Source organism: Phaenicophaeus curvirostris, chromosome 7, assembly GCF_032191515.1.
Source record: "Phaenicophaeus curvirostris isolate KB17595 chromosome 7, BPBGC_Pcur_1.0, whole genome shotgun sequence".
NCBI lineage: Eukaryota > Metazoa > Chordata > Aves > Cuculiformes > Cuculidae > Phaenicophaeus > Phaenicophaeus curvirostris.
In genome coordinates, this window is record NC_091398.1 from 8,004,642 (window position 1) to 8,025,662 (window position 21,021).

General features: G+C 38.6%; 1 protein-coding gene across 3 annotated transcripts in view; it reads left to right on the forward strand.

Moving 5' to 3' along the window:
• HECW2 (HECT, C2 and WW domain containing E3 ubiquitin protein ligase 2) overlaps window positions 1-21,021 on the forward strand; it is a 175,109-nt gene that overhangs the window by 120,659 nt on the left and 33,429 nt on the right. For all 3 annotated transcript variants that reach the window (XM_069860733.1, XM_069860734.1, XM_069860735.1), the window contains 8 exons: window positions 558-658; window positions 2,581-3,918; window positions 5,217-5,312; window positions 9,317-9,467; window positions 9,839-9,942; window positions 11,565-11,689; window positions 13,675-13,860; window positions 18,762-18,896. In XM_069860733.1, the coding sequence (XP_069716834.1) occupies window positions 558-658; window positions 2,581-3,918; window positions 5,217-5,312; window positions 9,317-9,467; window positions 9,839-9,942; window positions 11,565-11,689; window positions 13,675-13,860; window positions 18,762-18,896 (2,236 nt within the window). The remainder of the gene's footprint in view (window positions 1-557; window positions 659-2,580; window positions 3,919-5,216; window positions 5,313-9,316; window positions 9,468-9,838; window positions 9,943-11,564; window positions 11,690-13,674; window positions 13,861-18,761; window positions 18,897-21,021) is intronic.

Here is a 21,021-nt window from a genome sequence, read left to right on the forward strand (position 1 = left end):
GAGTCCCACTGAATTCAGTAACTCTTAAGAACGTTTTTGAAATTAAATCTGAGCATTAATAGCTTTTCTAAATGGGAATGCAGGAGTGCTTTATTGAATGAGAGCTAAAATGTGAAGAAAGTATCTGGGGATTTTGTGCATAGTAAAAACCACAAGGGGGCAGAAGGTCTTAAAAAATGAAAAGGTTTGTTAATTAAAAGACGTTTTGCGTTAGGGGAAGGAGTTTAGGGGAAAAGGATCCTTTGCAGTTGGATTTCTTTAGGACTTATGAAGAAATGTAGGGAAGTATAGGAATTACCGAGACACAATCTTTATTTGGAAACTATCAAAAGTGGTTAGCTAGGCTATTTTTTTTTGTATTAACTAAACACGTTTTACACCATTGTTCATGTTTGTGCTTTTCCATAAAAGCCAGAGTATGTGGCTGATTTTACGATTCTAATAGCAGTTACCTTTTGTAACTCTGGCCCATACTTGGTGAGAGAATGTGATACAAAATATTGGAAAAATATAATCAAGTAAAATTGTAAAAACTGCTGATATCTTTGTTTTTGCAGAGACCAGGTTCTCAGCTATAATCTTGGCAGAAGGCTCCCAGCTGATCATGTAAGTGGATATCTCCAATTCAAAGTGGAAATCACATCTTCTGTTCATGAAGGTGAGAATTTGTCAATTATATGGAGAGAGTTTATGTACTTCTTTTTCTTGGATTTTCTTTGATAATGTACTTTCTCATTTGTGTACAATGCCTCTATTATAGATTTTTTTTCTATTGGGATTCAAAGTTCAGATATGTCAGGTACCGCTTTGGAGATGGTAGGATGGTAGTTCCAACCAACACTTATCATAATGTTTTCCTAATTTGTTAGATAGATTTTAAATGCTTATGAATTCCATTTCATGGGATAGATTGGGTAATCAATTCCATTGTTTCTCTTCACACTGTAACATCTTCTTTCTGTAACACCATTGGCTAAAATAAGCAGCTGCTAGTAGGATTCCACCTGTGCCCTCCTCTCTTGCTAGTATGTGTGCAGATCACTCTGTCCTTCTCTCTTTTACAGGACTCTGTCTTGCTTAGAGGCAAGAATATCTGTTATGGTTATGAGAATATATCTTTCCATTAGGAAATCCTTTGATTTCCCTTTTTTCCTTTCTGAATGCAGCCAGCAGAACATGGCTAGTACAGTTTCATGCTTCATATGTGTCTGTTTATATGTTTATAATCTTAGATTCTCCTTGATTAGATATGGTATAATCGCTTTGGCAGTGAGATATTGCTCTGTCTTTTAACTTAGTACAACCATCTTACCCTTTTTTGTAGCCATGTAGTCCTGTATCTTATTAATATTTTTGCTCTGTCACCATTAAAAAAATGCTGCTGTCTTCAGTCCTGTTTGTGTCAGGCACTTGAGTTCACTGCTTTCACTGTTAAGTTTTTTGCAGATGTGTCCAGATACTTCCAGCTGGGCTGTTCAACTCTATGCCTGTTTAATTTCCATGTGGGGAGTACCATCTAGTCTCTCAAATGAGATATCTTATTTTCATTTCCCTTTTATGTGTATTATCATAGCGTACCTAATGTCTCATAAACTTTAGGTAAATGGATTCCCATTCTTTACAGCGGAAAGTCCTATAAATTAACTCAAAATAAATGTTGTGTATAGAATTTGTTATCTGTACATGATTTGTTGATTCCTCAGGTGATGTTAAATGGTGTTTGCATGCTGCTAAGGATGTAATGACAACTGGTGTCAGTGACTGTCTTTATGTAAATCACACTTTTGGATATCAGAGAGATGCTGTAGAAGACTGGCTCCTTGGTTGTGAGGCTGTTTTTACTGACACTTTGGCAAGATGCTTGGCAGTGCTCTGTCTTTTGAAAGCATAATAGGAGTCCTTGAAAGTCATAGAATCGCTTGGATTGGAAGGGACCTTAAAGATCCAATCCCCTGCCATGGGCAGGGACACCTCCCACCAGACCAGGCTGCCCAAGGCCCATCCAACCTGTCCTTGAACACCTCCAGGGATGGGGCAGCCACAGCTTCCCTGGGCAGCCTGTGCCAGTGCCTCACCGCTCTCATAGTGAAGAAATTCTTTCTTATGTCTAATTTAAATCTTCCCCTCTGCAGTTTATACCCACTGCCCCTTGTCCTATTACCACAAGCCTTTGTGAACACTCCCTCCCCAGCTTTCTTATAGCCCCTTCAGGTACTGGAAGGTCACTATAATGTCTCCTTGGAGCCTTCTTTTCTCTCAGCCTGTCCATGTATGGGAGGTGCTTCAGCCCTCAAAGATCATCCTTGTAGCCCTCCTCTGGACCTCATATTTTACACCTCTTAAATTTTCTCTATCCTACAAAACAATGCAGGCTTATACTGAGAAAGTTCTGTCATTGCCGTTATAATGCTGTAGATGCCTCTGCCATTTTAATTTTATTTTCTTCCCTTAGTTGTCTGATTGAAATAAGCAAACATCTTGAAAGATGTGTGTTTGATACCACTTCTGCGATGCAGGGAAAGTAGAACGAACTCTCAGTTGCTGTGTTATGTTTCACACTCAGTCTTTGTGTCTCTGCAGATGCTTCACCAGAAACAGTTGGCACTTTGCTAGGAGTGAACTCTGTAAATGGAGACTTGGGGAGCCCCTCTGATGATGAGGACATGCCAGCAGGACATCATGATACATCTACAGTGTGTTCCAATGGTCCGGTCCTTGAGGAATCTTCTGGAGGAGCAATACTAAGACACCCTTTAAGGACTAGTACAACTCTGGAAACGGACCAGGATGAGTTGACCTCCAGTGCTTCAAGATCATCATCTACCAGAGGTCGCCAGGATTCACTAAATGACTATCTAGATGCAATAGAACACAATAATCACCCCAGACCTGGGACATCTGCTTGTGGCGAGCGTCCACGTGGAGCCTCCCCAAAACTGAGGAGCAGCTTCCCTACTGACACAAGACTTAATGCTATGCTTCACATTGACTCAGATGAAGAGGAGCATGAACTACATCAAGACTTGGGTTTTCCATCTTCCTTGGAAGACGATGGTGGTTTAGTAATGCTTAATGGTGCTACAAGAAACGTTGAAAGAAATGGTTTGAGTTACTCATCAGATCAGGTAATGCAAGGGCCCGCAGAGAACGGAAATGTTTCAGCCTCTGAAGCTCCTTTGCCTTCAACTGATGACCAGCAAGAAACACTCCCAGAGCTTCCACCTTCACAATTATCAGAGGGTGAAAGCTTGCAAGGTTCCCAAAGTGAAACACCAGCAGAACAGGCTGGCAGCGAGTTGTGTACCACTCAGGAGGCAGAGCAGCCTCCTGACAGTGCGGATGCAGGAGCTGCGGATGCTGCTGCTGGGAGCAGAAGGGGTGTTAGTGAAACAGAATCCATTGATCAAGGATCTGAACCTTCCCAGATGTCATCAGAAACTGAACAGAGTGATCCTGCTCGCACAGAAAGTGTCAGTGAGGCCAGCACCCGGCCAGAAGGGGAGAGTGATGTGGAGGGGGCAGACAGCTCTTGCAACGAAAGTGCAACTGTGCGACGTTCCTCAGTTGAAATGCGGTGTTCTTTTGAAAGTGCCAGGTTTCCTGAGACTCCAGCCTTTTCCTCTCAGGAGGAGGAAGAGGGAGCTTGTGGCACTGATATGGCTAGAATTGAGCCAGATGCTGAAACACAGGATGCTGCAAGTACTTCTGGTTCTCTGCCTGCGGTACAGTTGCCTCAGGAAGAAGTACAGGAGGCTGAGGCAGGTGAATTACAAGACCAAGAGGAAGCAGAAGAAATCTGGCAAAGAAGAAGCCACCTGCAGGCAGCAGCTACCAATAGCCAGTCTCAGGATGAAGAAGTTGAAGGAGCCCAAGCAGCTTGTGAGGGTGCCACAGCACTGGTTGAAGGAGCTACTGGAGGTAATAACTGCAGGAGACACTTTCTGAAGTGACCTTTCTGCAGCCAGTAAAAAATATTTTTGAAAAATTAACATCTAACAAGAAAGATCTTAATTTCTCAATTTCATTTTCTTTGAAGATTTTTTTGTTGTTGTTCTTTTGAGATTTATTCCCTTCAAGAAACTCTTGGGTTTTTTGACTTAACAAAAAAACCTAAAACTGAAAAGTAAAACTAAAACTGAAGTCATGTTTATTTTGAAATCGGATATATTTTAATTTTTGAGGGAATAGTGAGGAGGATGAAGACGAGGAAAGAATTCCATAGTATTACTTTTCTTGCTAATCAAAATGGTAATGGAAGGGAAATAATCCCAGAAAATTTATATTTGGGTCTTTTCTTTGGTGAGTTTTTAGGGGTAAGAAAATATACACATATATTAGCATTAAAGCATAAGGGTAATCAAAAGAAAGAAAGAACAATACTTTTTTAGTCGCACTTTAGGCTGTTTATCTTCGCTTTCCCAGTCTCTTATGTGTGTAGACACATCCTAGCTCAGCTGGAACCATGGGAGGAAAGGAACCTATTGCTCAAGTTAGCAGTGTAAAATTTTTACTAATTGTAAAATTGTTTTAGCAGCTGAGAATTTTTTGTCTCACTAAAATTACTGGAAGTAGAAATATGTCCCTAATGGATTGTTTCCAAGGATCATCTCTTTAATTTCTTCGGGGGTTGAAGTGGGTTTAATCAAGTTGGTACAAGCAAACTGGATTTCTGAATGTGTGTTTTTCATAATATTTCAGAATATTTCTTCTCTTCATAAACAACTCTTCGATTGGAAAGAATAATTCTGGTATTTATTTTCAAATACTGTCAGTATGTCACATAATTTTCTAGGCTCTTGCAATGGTCTTTTCATTAGGTGTTGAGTTGCGCTGAGTTTTGCAGATCGTTGTAGGTGCAGCAAGGAAGGCCAACAAGCAGTTTCACCTCTCACTCGTATGGCAAGTTTCTGTGGTGACCAGGTGGAACTTTGTCCTTGTGTCTTGCTGGGATATGGCTCAGGCCACGCTGTTGTTTGTGCCCTGGACTCCAGTGGTCACAGGCGAATGCAGCATGTCTTTAGAGGTGACATTTTTTGGACCAGGACCATAGCACACTTACCCAGAACTGAAGACATAACTTATTTTGATGACTGTTAGATATACCCTAAAATATAATAGTCCTGCATAACCTGTAGCCTGTCCTGATTACTTTGGAGGCGGCTTTAGGGCTTCCCTGAATTAACTGAAAAAATAATATGTGGGCGTTTTGATTGCAGGTTCTCAAGCCAACGGCCATCAGCCCTTGAGGTCGCTGCCTTCGGTACGTCAGGATGTTAGCCGGTACCAGAGAGTGGATGAGGCTCTACCACCAAGTGAGGTTCTTCATACTTTAACTGGGGGCTAGGCTGCCTGGATCTCATTACATTTCTTTTTCAAATGTGAGAACTGAGAATGAACAGCTGAGAAGCTTTAAGTGAGGAGTGACGATGATTAAGTCTAGTGCTCTTTTGTAAAAGGCTCAGTCTGCAAACTGTCAGGGTGTGTTGTGATAATTATACCTGGTGTATACAGACTTGCTAAGTGACATTTGCAGAGAAGTAGGAAGGCGTGGTGCTGCCTTTTCAGTGTGCAGCACACATGGGTAGGGAGGTGAGGTGATACGAGGCACTTGGAGGGAAAGATGTTAAGCACTCTGAAATCTTTGAATACTTCTTGTATGGTGATGATTTGCAAAGAAATATGTAGCATCTTTAATCTCTACGGATTATGCGGATTATGTGGAAGGTGCCTATGTTTTCCTTGCATTTTTTGAGGCAGTGTGAAGACGTTTTTGAATTAAAACAAGCCTGGGTATTAAGCAACAGTTAGGTGACCCTAAATTTAGAGATAAATTGTAATTTCTCTAATGCATATTAAAGATACATTGCTTCCAGTTGTTGGACTGACTTGTTTAAACTTGGGGCAGGGAAAATCTATTCAGTATTAGGTATTTTAAAAAAGGAAAAAGGACCAAGAAAAACCTATGCAGCTGCTAGGCAAATATTACTTTGAAACAAAAAAGCAAAAGAATGTTAAATTCAGACCCACTGAAGTCTGTGGCAAAGCTTTATTACTTTAAAGGAGTCTGGAATTAAGATATTTAATGTAAAATGAATAGATCCTTATTTCACAATATGGAATGGGACTGTGTTTGCTCTGTACTTAGAGAGGGTAACTGGAAGAAGCCTAATAGCAGAATACAGATATAACTCTATTGGAAAGCCAGAGTGATGTGAAGATTTTGCTCCCTGCTGTTTCTGTTATAATCAGTGCATATAACAAATTAGTTCTGTATGCAGATTCTAAAGTTAATTAACTCCCACTTCAATAAACCAGTATTATTTTTCACAAAATTGTGCCCGGAAGACATATATTTCAATTGCGTTTTTATCACTTTTCACACTAAAAAAGACAGAGAGTATTATGGGAAACAGATCTGTATAGTAAATGAGAAATGCATAGAGAGAGCTTTTATTGTACTAAGGTTTATGCATAGAGTGCTTGTTGTGTTTCAGAAGCAAACTATACACTACAATAACTACTTGGAAAAACTATTGGAATGTTAATAGAAAAAGGTGACTGTGTGATATTCTAACATTTATAACATTTCCTGGGATTTTGCACAGTCGTGTATCAGCATGCGTATACATGTTGCCCATTTTTAGGCAAAGAGGAGTGCAATCTTATGTAGATCATTCAGTTGCTAATGTGGATAAAGTGATAAACATTAATTGTTGCCTAGATTCAGTTTTTCTCTCCAAATTTCTTCTAAGAGTTTTAAGTTAAACAGTGAAAAATCAGGAAAAACATTTAGGACACAGTTTGAGTTATAAACTGTAATTTCTTTGTAATTTAAGTTGTATTCTATTTGTTTTTTCACCAGAATCTGAAACCAAAATAGAAAAATAGGTGTATTTCTTTCAGTTGCGTGTAGGTGAAGTTAAAGAACAAGGGGAAGAATTGAAGTATTTATCTAGTATTTCTGCCTATAACATGTAACATCATGCTCCAATTCCTGCATTCCTAGGGAAAAATCAGCAAAGGAGCTCAGCCACACAACCGTGATGAACTATGGTTTTGCATTCAGCAAGCTTTTCTTAAAGCATTTGGCTAACAATGATTTGACTAGCGGAAGATATCCTTGTCCATTACAGCACTGGTGCAGGTGCTTTACTTTAGAAGCCATTGCCTGAGTGTTTAAACTTGTGTTTTTAAAATTGAATGTGGGCAAAAATGCTTTTCTTCTGTAACACCACATTACAGAAATAGTGACTGTGTGTCAGTTTTGGACGTACCAAGAAAACCACAAGAAAAATCTTAGGTATTGTACAGTGGTTTAGTGTTTGACATTTAAGCAGAATAATGAATTCACAAATTCAATCTTTTTTGTGTGTGTATATATGTATTCTCCCCCCCCAGTGAACAATTCCTGGAATACTTCCATGTTCGTTTACAAACTCTGGTTAAAAATTTTGAGTATTTCTATTTCATCAGCTACTACGTTTTTAAAACGGGACATTTGCACAGGAACAGCAGTTTCAGTTATTTTTTTCTTTTTAAAAAATGGAAACATTTTACTGACAATGTTTGTGTGAAACATCTTAGATTGCTTCTTGGTGGTATAAATGAAATGATTCTTTTAATAATTTCAAATGTATTAAATTTTGAATAGCAAGTACTGCAATTACGCCATAAGCTTTGCATTTATGTAATTTTGTTTATTTTTAAACTTGTATTTTAAATTTACAGTGTAATATAAAATTTTGGGGTTTTTTTCTCCTGGAATTGAAATTTATTCCTTAAATGGTTTTCTTTTTTCTTGTTCAATTGCGCTGCTTTTTCATTTCTTCATCTGAGCTTACTTTCTTACATAGCTCTTGCTCACACTAGGATCACTGTGAGCACTAATAGGCTGTTTTGTTTGTGCATTATAAAGATAGAAGAATAATTTGTATTGTGGCCAGCTAAAATACACAGCTGTCGTGCGGAGATGACACATTGAGTTTATCTCAAAACCTGCCTTTCCTCCCTCTTTGAGTCAGCTCAGGCCCTACAGTATAATCCAGCAAGCCACTTGCCTGCCTCCAAGAGTTGACGGAAGTCATAGGACACATACAGTTACAAAGCCTGAGGTTTTAAGACTGTCAGTATTAAATACTTTATAGTAGAATTTAGTTCTTCTCTGCTGTCAAGACCGTATTTATGCCCTCTTTTATTGTGGAGCAGTGATCATTTAGCATTGGTTACTTGCCAGTGGGTTTTGAAATGCTACTGGGGTGGCTGATGCTTCCACCTAGACTTGCAGTATAAAAGATCTGTTCTAGAAACCTTCTGAGCTCTCGAAGAAATGTGCTAAATGATTTGCACATTTTCTGCAGTTGCTAGTGCCCAAGCATCAGGCACATCTATTTCTGTACAGAGAATATTGTACGTTTTTTATTACTATTGCATAGCCCCCAGCCATGATCAGTGTCTTCGTATCTTCGTTATTTCATAACCAGTTATTAGGCAGACAGTGTTTCTGACCCAGAAAGCTTGTAAACTACGGCTTAGGTGCTGTGATACACCTGGTTTCTGCTGAGCACTGTGGGGTAAAGTCTCAGTGCCTTCATCTCTGTTCTCTTGGTGTGTCTCCATGGTCTAGCTGATGTTAGCATTGTCTGTAGCTTGGGTTGAAAAACCAGAGGACAGCATCGTAGTTACGACTTGCACAAGAAGTTGAACTTGCTGTGGTATTAGCAGAATGGACAATTGTGGAACATGCATTTAGTAAGTAAAGGAATTTGATTGACACAATTGTCCATCTCCTCTAGCAGGTCTGCTTACACAGGTATATGTAAACCCAGGAAGAGCACTGGGATCTGTTTTATTACTTTTACTACAAGCTGAGGGAAAACAGTAATGACATGAAGCTTTGCAAGGCTTTCGGTACTTATCTGTTGGCCTTTTTCACTGGAAATAGCCCTCAGAGATAGGATCTCAAAATACTTCAGTCCAAGACAATTAAGAATAAGTATCCTGATATTAGTTTGGGTTTTTTTCCTGTTTATTTTTCTGTGACAGTTACTGATAATTGGGAAGTAGAATAGAGAAAGTAATAGAAATTATTGGATGTGGATTCCACAGAACCTTAACTACAGTGAGAATTTGATTTATGGAATAAAATAGGGAAAAAATGTCTCTCTTAACCCTTCAGAAAGGATGTTCTGTGCTGAAGTCATCCTGTACAAGAGAAACTTGGAACAATAGATTCAATTACAAAAATAAAAAAAACTAAAATAAAGAAAGAAATAAACTGCGAGCTCTCTCTAGTTCACAGTATTTTATTGCTACTTAGACTGGGAGGCTCGAATTGACAGCCATGGACGGATTTTTTATGTGGACCATGTGAACAGGACAACAACGTGGCAGCGACCCACGGCCCCCCCAGCCCCACAGATTCTCCAGAGATCTAATTCCATACAGCAAATGGAACAGCTGAATCGCCGGTAAGAATCACCCTTGTTTATAAAATGTACTTGCAAAACTGCATTGACTGTTGTAAGACTGAATGTAAAGCCAGGGTCACAGTTGCTACTGCAGCTGGCCATATGTATTTATTTTTATGTGGCTATCGCTTTTGATTTGCATGTGGGCTTCTAGGATTTTTGCATTCTACCTGTGTTCATAAGCTATGTAACTAAAAAAAAAAAGAGAAGTCTGATAATGGTTTTTAGAAATTGAAAAGTCTATTAATGCAGAAATTAGATGTGAATGTATGTTAACCTACATGGCAGAGATTATGGGCAGGCTCCTTCGGAGCCAGAATTGGATCACAGTCACCATATACTATATATAAAGTCCAGGTTTCTAACCCTAGGTACCAGAGCATCCGAAGAACAATGACAAATGACAGACCTGAAGAACATACAAATGCTGTAGATGGAGCTGGAGAGGAAACAGACTTCCACCATTCTAATGCAGGTTAAAAAAAATGAGATTTTTTTTCCCCCTCTTTCTAAAAGGAGCACTCTTCTCCTAGGTGATTTATAGAGAGTGACGTAAGACAGAACCTAGCTTCCACCCCTGAAAGTTTAGGTGAGAGTGAAACCATTTGTTTTGATCGCTGTCTAGTTTTTGAAGATCATGGCTCAGCCTGTTCAATGCACTGAAGAGACAGATGTGAAATTCAGAGTGTTTTTCTGTCAGTACCTGACAGGGTAAAAATACAGACAGGACATTTGCAGAAAGTATAAAATTGCGTGATCTGAGTGACATGTTCTGGTTTCCGGATTACCCAGTTTATGATAGGGGACCTATCTGCAGCATGCCACAGCCTTCTGTGAGGAATGTCTCAGGGGCACCCAAGTTTTGTACTTGGGTGTACAAAGTTGACATGCAACCACAGTCATGCCTAGAAGACACTCCCAGCCCAAGTGGTCAGGCTTAGCCTCAGGAGTGTTTATGCCACCCTGCCGTCGCTCCAGAGACATGCCTTATGTGGCAAGGCTTGGGGTCTATTGTTTCTTATTTACTTTTCCTTTATTTATTACCCTTCCATTTTCTGGTTTTGTCTAATGCTTAGAATGAACATCTTTATTTCCTCTGTTCCCTTTTTTTCCATAGTGATTACCCATCCATATTTAGAATTTTATTCTTTGTTCTTTTCCTCATCTTTTTTAATTTCTTCTTGCTCTTCCCTCAGTTTAGATTCTTGTTCATTGCATCTTTTCTTCTTTTTCTGCCTGTGGATTACTGTTCCTTGATATCCATGGTAGCTATGTTCCACATGATTAATGTTCATTTGATGGGGAAATGTGCAAATACTGTAATATATAAAACAAAGAAACAGTGAAGTGTAGAAGACGGCATACATGTTAGAGTAAAATCTCTGCAAACTCAGTCCGAATTTGCACTTTTTCATTTACATTAAAATATGCATCCACATGTCCTGTTGATATTAAAAGATAATTGGGGGGAACAGTTTTAACATCTTAGCAAACACCATTCATAATATATTTTCAGTTCCTGGTACTGTTGAAAAATCAATGCACTTTTATAGTTGCTAGGAGGAGACCTAAATGTTTACTGGAACTTGAAACTTGAAAGGTACTTCTTGGCAACCTTTTTCTTAACTTACATAAGCTGCTTAAGTACTGTATCAGGATCAGGGCTGTGTTAGTGGCAGTTATTTATTGTTGTGGTTTTTTTTGAAAGGAGGAATTAAACATTTTTAAGAAATAATTTATCAGCATACAGCTGCAGTACAGCAATGTAGGTGCCACAGGGACCTTCTTGTATCTTATACACAGACAAATGTTTGGTAACCCAAATAATTGGATGTGGGTGTGTTTGGTTTTTTTTTGTTTAAATGATTGTTTACCAAAAGTAAAAGTTACTAAACTAAACCTGTGATATTTGCAGGAATTTCAGTGGTATGTTAGCAGAAATCCAGGTATACTTCTGTGAAGAATAATTAATAACTCTGAGATAATTGTACAATTAGTGCTTTTCTTGCTTGTGTGAATCAAGTCAATATAGTTGTTTGCAATGGTGTTTTGGTGATGATTATTATTGGAAGTCTTTGTCATTCACTTTGCTGGCAGATTTTCGAAGAGAGAACGTGCTGCCTCACTCTACCTCCAGATCCAGACTTACTTTATTGCTCCAGTCTCCCCCTGTGAAATTCCTTATCAGCCCAGAGTTCTTTACAGTGCTGCATTCTAACCCTGTGAGTATAGCACCTACTGCTGAAAGACTTTTCCGTATACTCCATGACTAGAGTTGTCTTGTGTACAAAGATATTGCTTAGTGTTTCATGCTAAAATATTGGTAGTACATAGGGAGGCTAAACTCTCACACTCGTTATCATTCCTTGCAGTTAGTGGGCTATCAGAGTTATCCTAGTTGACATTATAGCTTCTACAACTTTAATGTTTCACAGTTCTTCGTCTTTCTTGTGATACAAAGCTCATTTGTTTCTCAAAGCAATAGCTTTCTTACTGTTCTTTGCAGAGGGGGAGAGACAATTCTAAGGATGGAAATGATGCTTATGTTTTAAGATCGCTTTGCTGCTTATGGGATAATTTGTTTCCCTCGGATTGCGAGGCTTATATTCAGGGTATATTAGAGGTCACACTGAAGAAAAAAAAATCTTAATGCATATTTTTCTTTCCTATTTTTCTTGTTCTTCAGTGCTTCTTCTTATATAGTTCTCTACTTTTCAATGTTTCATTTCCTTTGTGTAATGGGATGTATAGTGTAAACAGAAGCAATGGAATAAATATTTTTTGTCTGCAAGCACCTTTGTTAATTATTCATTGTTTTTAAAATTACTGGTCGGTGTTAATTTGGTTTCTCTGGAGTGTGTCCAGAGAAGAGCAACAAAGCTGGTGAAGAGGCTGGAGAACAAGTGTTACAAGGAGTGGCTGAGAGAGTTGGGGTTGTTTAGCCTGGAGAAGAGGAGGCTGAGGGGTGACCTTGTTGCTCTCTATAACTACCTGAAAGGAGATTGTAGAGAGGAGGGAGCTGGCCTCTTCTCCCAAGTGACAGGGGACAGGACAAGAGGGAATGGCCTCAAGCTCCACCAGGGAAGGTTTAGGCTGGACATCAGAAGTAAATTTCTCACGGAAAGGGTCATTGGGCACTGTTAGAGGCTGCCCAGGGAGGTGGTTGAGTCACCATCCCTGGAGGTATTTAAAAGACAGGTAGACGAGGTGCTCAAGGACGTGATTTAGTGTTTGATAGGAATAGTTGGACTCGATGATCCCGTGGATCTTTTCCAACCTGGTGATTCTATGATTCTGATATGTGGTTTTGATATATGTTCTTGCCTGTGTCACAATAATTCTGCTTAGCTTATGTAGCTTTGTCTTGTATGTATTAATTTGGTTAGACTTGATGATCTTTAAGGTCTTTTTCAACCTAAACAATTCTATGATTCCAAATAGGACAGAAGTGGAAAAGACCTCTGCCCAGGGAGTAGAATGTAGGTGCACAGAATGGTTTAGGCATCAGCGTAGTGCTATAGGAGGGCATATATTGTGGGTACTGTCTATTGCTAATGTAGAGACAAAGACCTGGATTCTGATTAGCTGAGTTTTTTTGGAGTGTAGGACATGAACTGTTTATTTTCCCCTTTTATTTAAAGTTTTCTCCCAGTGCTCTCTTTTTAGTCTCTTATTTTAATTTTATTATGTAAATTATACATGGACAAGCAGTGATAGCGTACTTTTGAGAACTCAATAGGTGGAAACAATATTTCTGCAGATCTGTGATAAGTTCTTTAAGCTTGTCCTGCAGGAAACCTTGTAAGCTTTCTTGTTGTATTCTATGACTGTATTTGACTCATTATTCCAGAAATCAGAGAATATCTACGAAATCTCTACTTTTAAAGAAATATTTATGTCATAGGATTCTTCACAGTTCCAGGGACAGATGTGGTAAATGTAATCTGTAATATATCTCACACTTTGCTGAAGTTGAGTCGATTATGAAATTTTGTATATCTTGAGCAAAATAAGAAATATCAAACACTTATCCCAAAACCTGAGAAGGAGGACCATTGATTTCATACTATTGTGGCTTAATTGGAGATAATTTGGATAATTTTTAAGGTTTATAGATGATTAGATGATTTATTTATAGTGGTAATGTTGTCTTTTGTAGTAAGAAGAAATTTTATCTTTTAAAAGTATTTTCTTATTCATTTTTCAGAGTGCCTACCGCATGTTTACAAATAACACGTGTTTGAAGCACATGATCACCAAAGTCCGGCGGGACACCCACCACTTTGAGCGCTACCAGCATAATCGTGATTTGGTGGGCTTCCTCAACATGTTTGCTAACAAACAGCTGGAGCTGCCGAGGGGTTGGGAAATGAAACATGACCATCAGGGCAAGGTAACCATAATGCACGTGTGACTCTGTTGAGTGCTTGGTCTTGGATGTTGCAATGGTCGGCATTCAGCTGGTTGCTCTTAACAAAAATATAAGAGTACGTAGTTTTCCAGATATAAAACGTGCACATCCTTTTATCCTGCTTTTGCCAAAAGAAGATTGGAATTTCTCATCTGTGCTGGCAAAACATTACATTATCCCCTGATAAGGGATTATTAAGGAAAATTGCTAGAAAATCTATAGCCTTTTACAGTGAGTGAGTTGCTTAGATTGCCTTGGATGTTTAAAACTTTTGAAAATAATTACCTAATATCTATATGCAGGCAGTTCAGTGAAGATCTTTCAAGTTATGCCTGTGTACCCCTAAGATAATTTAGATGTAAAGTTACTTTTGTTGTTATCAGCTGAATTTTCTTTAGTTATTGTGGAGCCATTTCTATTAGCTTTTTTCTTGTTTAACTGTCAAATTAACTGTCAAGCTTTTACATAGGGCTTTTTTTTTTTTCTTTCCCTTCTTCAACCTTAAACTCTTGAGTGGAGTTCATTAGTGCACACTGTTTGCGCTGTTGTTCTTTAATAGCTAACCATTTTTCTGGGTGAGTCCTCAAATGCTCAGTAGGTCCAGTGTTCATCAGGTTCTGAGGTAAAATGGGTGCCCTTAAGATAGAGATGGCTCTGGGGATGATCACTGTCGGTTATGTATTGGTTAACAGGAAAGAAACTATGTACTAGGTTTCATTAACAGGCATCTTGAATAGTTTCAAGTCTTACTGCTTTTCAAAACAGGTATCACTTTTCAATTTCTAATGTTTTTAAATCAAAGAACAGGCATTTTTATAATATAGTAGTATATAGTAGTAATTTAATTTTAATGTAGCTTTAAACTAGCATAACCTCACTGTTTAGAATATCTTTTTCTTTATTGAAGATAGGAGGGTTAAAAATAGACTGTGATTAGCATGTGAGTAAGTGAAAAGGCTATCAGTTCACGTGAGAAGTCCTCTTCAGAACTATAGGAATATTAAGCTTCTCAGATCTTACGTTTACTAGTCTTAGTATAGTTAGCTGTGAATGTCCATATAAATAATGATCTTGATATTTGACAAGATTACAGGCAGATTCTAAACTGAAGGGTAGAAAAAGTGCTTGAGGGTTGTTTCCTTCCTGGATTTAGTAACTCTGGAAAGTACTGTGTTCTTTTCATTAGAAGCGCGGTTAGGAATGTGCAGTTATACTAACCCTGTTCTTTGCCTCCCTTGCTCTTTTCAGTTTTAAGTCATTCTTTTTCTGGTTAGTCCTTCAGAGGTCAGTTTTCTTCTCAAGAATACAGCAGTTTTCAATTGGGTTTAATAGGCGCTCCGTAGAGAGAATTAGGCCTTGGATTTCTGGTTTGGTATTTGGTAATAGTGATGCTACCACAACATTAATTGACAAGAGGAAGCAGTGAATAAATCCCCACTGGGATTTCTTCACTTTGAATTAGGCTCAGTATTGTTCATTTTCATTATGTTGAATTGCCTTTGTCACAAGTGGCACTTGTGGCCAAGTAGAAAAGCCTGTTCAGCACTTGAGAGAGACCAGTGCTCGATGACACCAAACCAAAACTGGATCTGTCTTTATTAAAGCTTAAAGCTAAAGGGAAGAAATAGAAATTAGCCATGCCACAATATATAGTAGTATTTCCTTTCCCTGGCTACACTTTCCCACTGAGAGAAGATTTTCCTTTATTTTTCCAAGTATATCATAGGAGGAGGCTTGGTGCTATTGCTCACAAGGCACCATTCTGATTCTTATAAGGTGCTGACTAGTAGATTTTTTACTCCCCAAAGTCAGTGCGGTCCTGGTTGCTTGTCCTCTTCAGAGGCTGTTTTCCAAGGGCAACCAGGGACTGCCTACCTCTGAATTCCCTTCAAAGCTGTACAGCGAAACCACTCTTCTGACAGCTCCGTGTATTCCCTACAGAAGAGAGATCCATTTGTCATGCAGTTCTTTTGGAACTAGGATGTAGTTTCTGATTGACATTACAGATGAACCTTCTTCAGTCACTGACCAACGGAAAAAGGTCTTTATGTTGCAGGAGGCATCACATAAACTAGGTGGGTCTCTGAGCTGAACTCAGTCTGATAGCTTTGAAACTCTGCATTGCTGCACACACGTGCACACACGCATGTATGCACAGATAAGCACCCCAGTGTGTTTGTGCAATATGTGTAAGCACATGTGCGTATTTTGAAGCCAGATGCAAATGTATGTACTTTTTAATTAGATCTCTGCAAGATATGCAAATACCTAATAAGTTATCACAGGACATATTTTTAGGGGTTTTTTTGTTTCTTCTTTTCCTTTCTACAATGAAGTAATCCATTGTAATTGATTTCTAATGTATTCAATACAAAGAAAAGCTATTTTAGTAAGCTTCGTAGACTTCAGTTGGAAAGATAACTTGGGCAACTATCCATGTTTAATGGGCTAAATGTAGTTTTGGCACTATTCGTCTTAAGTAAGTCTCTTCAGGCATCACAGATTTATGGATTATAGCTAGACAGGAATTATGAGAGGAATGTTTTTGAGAGGAGACTATGAGCCACGCTGTATTTTGAGCTGTGTGCCAATGTCCAGATTAGCCCAAAGCCTTGAAACTCGCAACGATAACCTTCACCAAAGCTTCAAAGTAGTACTTCATGCTTTATTTTAAAGTAGACTGTTACTAGCTGGCCTGCAAGCATTCATATTTAATAAGACATGATTGTCTTTAACTTAATGTTTAAATTGATTTGTTTATTTAAATATAATGCTAAAGAACATGACATGCAATGTTAGATTGCTGCACTGACTCAAAGAACTGTGTAGCAGAACTCTAGGTAGTACTTTCTCCTGAACTGAATCAGCACCTTTTGTTTTCTAAGTGATTTTACAATATAGTGTTGACTTGAGTTCGTCAGCTTTTGTTTTGATGAAAATAGTTCACATCTCATAAATAGAGATAGAACAGACTACATAAAATAGTAGGTACAGGGACATTAAAAAAAAAAACAACCACCCCATACCAGCCACTGTTTATTAACTGAAATAAACCTATCAATCAGGTGCAAAGTTTTCAGGAAGCCTCTTCCAGGCCCAAAATGACTTTAAGTATGCCTTCCCATTGGTTTCATATTATCTAATCTGTACACTTGTGCTGCAGGTGAACAAGTCCTACATCAAGCTCAAATGCTGCAATTAAAATTGTGTTTATTAAATAAACTTTATAAATTTTGAATTGTGGAGCAATCGGTTTCACTTGCATATGTCAGATGATCAAAACAGTGTTGTTCTTTACTGTTCAGTAAAGTGATTCCTTGCTTGCAAGGACAGGTTGCAGGTACAGATGATTGCTGTTAGGGCCGTAGGAGGCTTGCTGCCCTCTTCTGGAATGTTTCTAAGGTTTTGCAACTTGGGTTTCACTTCATATGCTTCTCCTTCCTTGGGAGTATGAAATGGAAGCATGAACATTTTTTCCCACCACTATCCATAACAGTATTTAGTTGCTGTACAGTATGACACACGGGTTTGTCTGCTGAAGAATTGCATTTTCTCTGGTCTGGCTATACCAAGCGGTCTGAAGCAGTGATTTTATGAGTACTATATGATGTTGCTGCCAAAAGAGCCTGTTCTACTCCTCTCTCGTCCCTGGTGGGCTAACTGAGGTTAGAGGAACCAGCAGGGGGAGGTACAAAAAGGGAATAATTTTAGCCTGGAGCAACTCCTCGGCTGGGTTCACTGTGTGGCTACCCGAACGCTTGTGCCAGCACAAGACAGGACGGGTGCCCAAGGGGTGAAACAAGTGGTCAGGATGGGGGAAGATGAGAATGTTTCTTTTGCTGACACCGCAGGACTGCATTGTTTATGAAACTGTGGTCAAAGTACCTCACTGGTGCCCAAACACAGAAATAGCTCCCGCAGTCCCCAGCCACCTCTTTGCTGGTCCAGATTCTTTGATTCCGCAAACCAGATGTCACTTTCCTGTAACTCTCCTGTTCAAAACCAGGATCTTTTCTTTGCTACTTCCACATGTTTCCAGCATTAAGTCTGAAGCAAACAAAATGTGTTGAAATAGAACAGTGCTCGTTTCCAAGAGCAACACAAACGCTTGAAAAAGTTTTAATTTCAGGGCTTAGAAAAAGTTTAAATTTCAGGGTTTAGAAACATTTTTGGTTCAAATTGCACAGAATTGGAGGAGGTTTTCATTTTCCAGGATACATGCTCCTGTGACCTTCCTTTCAGCAAATGGCTAACTGGCCAGTATGTGGTAGTTCTCACCAACTGCCTTGTTTAAACATTTTGGCTGCCATTATTCTTGTGTCCCCGACCACCTTTTGTCTTAAAGGTTAGAAAACGTAGCATAATTTTATCAGGAGGATGGCCAAAATGCCTGCTGGCCTGTAATCGTAGCTTTATATCACAGGGTGCAGTCATCCACTTGACAGAGATACACCAATTGTATTCATAATTATATGGTAAATAGTTCACAGAAAGGAATGTTTTTTTGCCACTTAATGAAATCTTTTTACACATTTATAAGGAAATGAAAGGGAGTATACACTAGGATTACTTTTATTGAACATTTAAGTCTTCTTTTCTTGACAATAATAATAAAACTTCCTACTTTTGATTCTTGTCAGATGAGAATTTCGAAGGGCTTTATAGACATGAATGAAGTAAGGCATTAAAGAATTCATCCCTCCAGTGAAATGGAAAACTGTTATTCCTCTTCTGCCAAAGGGAAATGCAAGCCACAGTAATGTGAGGAAGATTTTCCAAAGCCTCACATCAGCGAATGAAACCTAGATCCTGATTATATATTAACCTCAGACATATTAAAAAAGGTATTGGCTATAAATTCTTTCTTCTTTCTTCTTCCTCAGGCTTTCTTTGTTGACCACAATTCCCGCACTACCACGTTCATTGACCCCCGGCTTCCTTTGCAGAGTAGCAGGCCCACTAGTGCATTAGTCCATCGGCAGCACTTGACCAGACAACGCAGCCACAGCGCTGGTGAGGTAAGTTGGATCTGCCCCTTCTCTTCAGGTACCATGGGATTTTTAGAATCATTCTCTTTCACATTGTTCCATTCACAGTTCCATGTTGCGAGGAGCATGATACTTCTGTAAGCATGTGATACTCATCTGAAAATATTTCTTATTTGCTAGCCATTTGCTGCTTTTGAAATGTATCATTTCAGAGGCAAGAGGTCAGACATGAGTTTCTCTTACTTTTAATCCGCAGTAACCTCATTTAACCACAGGAGAGCATCTGATTACGGATTACCAGTATCTATACCCTGTCTTTCACTGTCAAAATATGTATTTTTGTCTAGCATGGTGCCTGCCACGTATGTTGATGTAACTCTGCAAATAAGAGAGGAGAAAAAATGTGCATGTGTGTATATACATCCAGAAATGCCATGTTCCTTAATAAGTGTAAAAAAATCTTACCCCACATTTCATGTCTACTTACTAAACAGAAATACATGAGAAGCACTGTTTTGTTGATATGTCACTGTGGACCGTTTTCACCAGCAGTCTCTATTTGGTTGTAGCTTCTTTTTATTTGTGAGCAACTGTATATACAATGACTTAGACATTGGTTAGATCTTATTTAACCTCCATGCTGTTGGCTGTAAGTTTTCTTTTCAGAGTAGGGATGTTCCATGCCAGGAGTTAAAGATACTAAGAGAGAAATGCTCTGATTTATCCATTTTGCTCAGTCTTGTGGCAGTAAAGTTCTACCAGAGGTCTGTTTCACAGCAAACATGAATTTTCTCTGCCACTTCTCTAACAGGGCTTGCACTGAGTTGCAGCGAGTGCCATACCACTGGCTTCAAGTCTCGCCACATCCTGTGTGACACAGTTTAGTCATCCATGATACTTTCCATCCCCCACCCTCAACGTTAGATATATTTTACAGTTTTAAATAGCACTTTCTGTCACTTTGGCAATGTGATGTAGGCAGGGATGTCTTACAGCAGATGAGGAAGCTGAAAGTGTCTTCTTGTAGCCATTTGATAGGGTAAAGGAAGTGCTTCTGTTGTGATTGAATTATAACAGAACAGTAATAAATTTTTGTCTTAACTTTGCCAAACACACACTAAAATTATCTTTCTTTAAGCAGCATGCAGAAGCTCTGCACTTAAAAGACATGTCCATGCCAGCTGTGATGCTCAGATTGTCAGTACTGCAACATAAGTGTCATGTATCCTACAGGAAGTCATCATGTATATTGCATATACACAGTGCTGATTACCCGTCAAAATTTTCCACTCAGTCTTGAGATATGAAATTCCTTAAACAGGAAATCACTTTCAACATGTAATTAAGAAGCATTTCCTTGATATTGTTACAATTGTAACTTGAATTGAATAGAAGTATAATTTCAGATTGGAATCTCAAACATAGCAATTCAATACAGTATTCCCATTCTGGGATTAATGATGTAATGATATTCTTTTGTATGCATGTGTATGAATCAGAGCATCACTTTTTCTTCTGCACTTCTAACTGAAGTATTTTATATTGGAAGCTATTTTTCCTATTTTAAAACCATTGCATCAAGAAACTATACATTATTGCAAAAGATGAATACTTTATGAAAAAAATTCTCAAAATACTTTCTTTGGATTTGCCTTGCCACGAACTTTGATGTTTTGAAGCCACTGACCCAGTTTTTATAGGGAGATGTTGTAAAGCAAACATGAACCAGTCTAAGGAATGCCTTTTTAGCTAAAGCTGAACTGCAGCGTGAAGCTGGAGCTAATAATAATGGCATTCCTTTTCCAGCACAGTGCCTACGGGAAAGAATTTTTTTTAATTTTTTTTTTATGAGAGCATAAAGATCTTGTGAGGTATCTCAGGACTTTTGCTTTTTTTGTGATTTCAGAGACTGGATTTAAAAACAACCTGTATAATTATTTGATCTTTTGCAGTTAGATGTTTTAGACGTCTTTGAAGCTTGGAAGTGAAGTTCAAATGCTAAGCATTACATGTAGGCAGAGGAACTGAGAAGTAAACATTAAAGTCCAGCAGGATGCAAAAGAAATTGAACAAAATGTTTTATATAGGTAAAATACAAAATACTGGTACTGCAGAAATGACTGAAGCCTCAGTACACAGGAAATTGCAGAAGCTG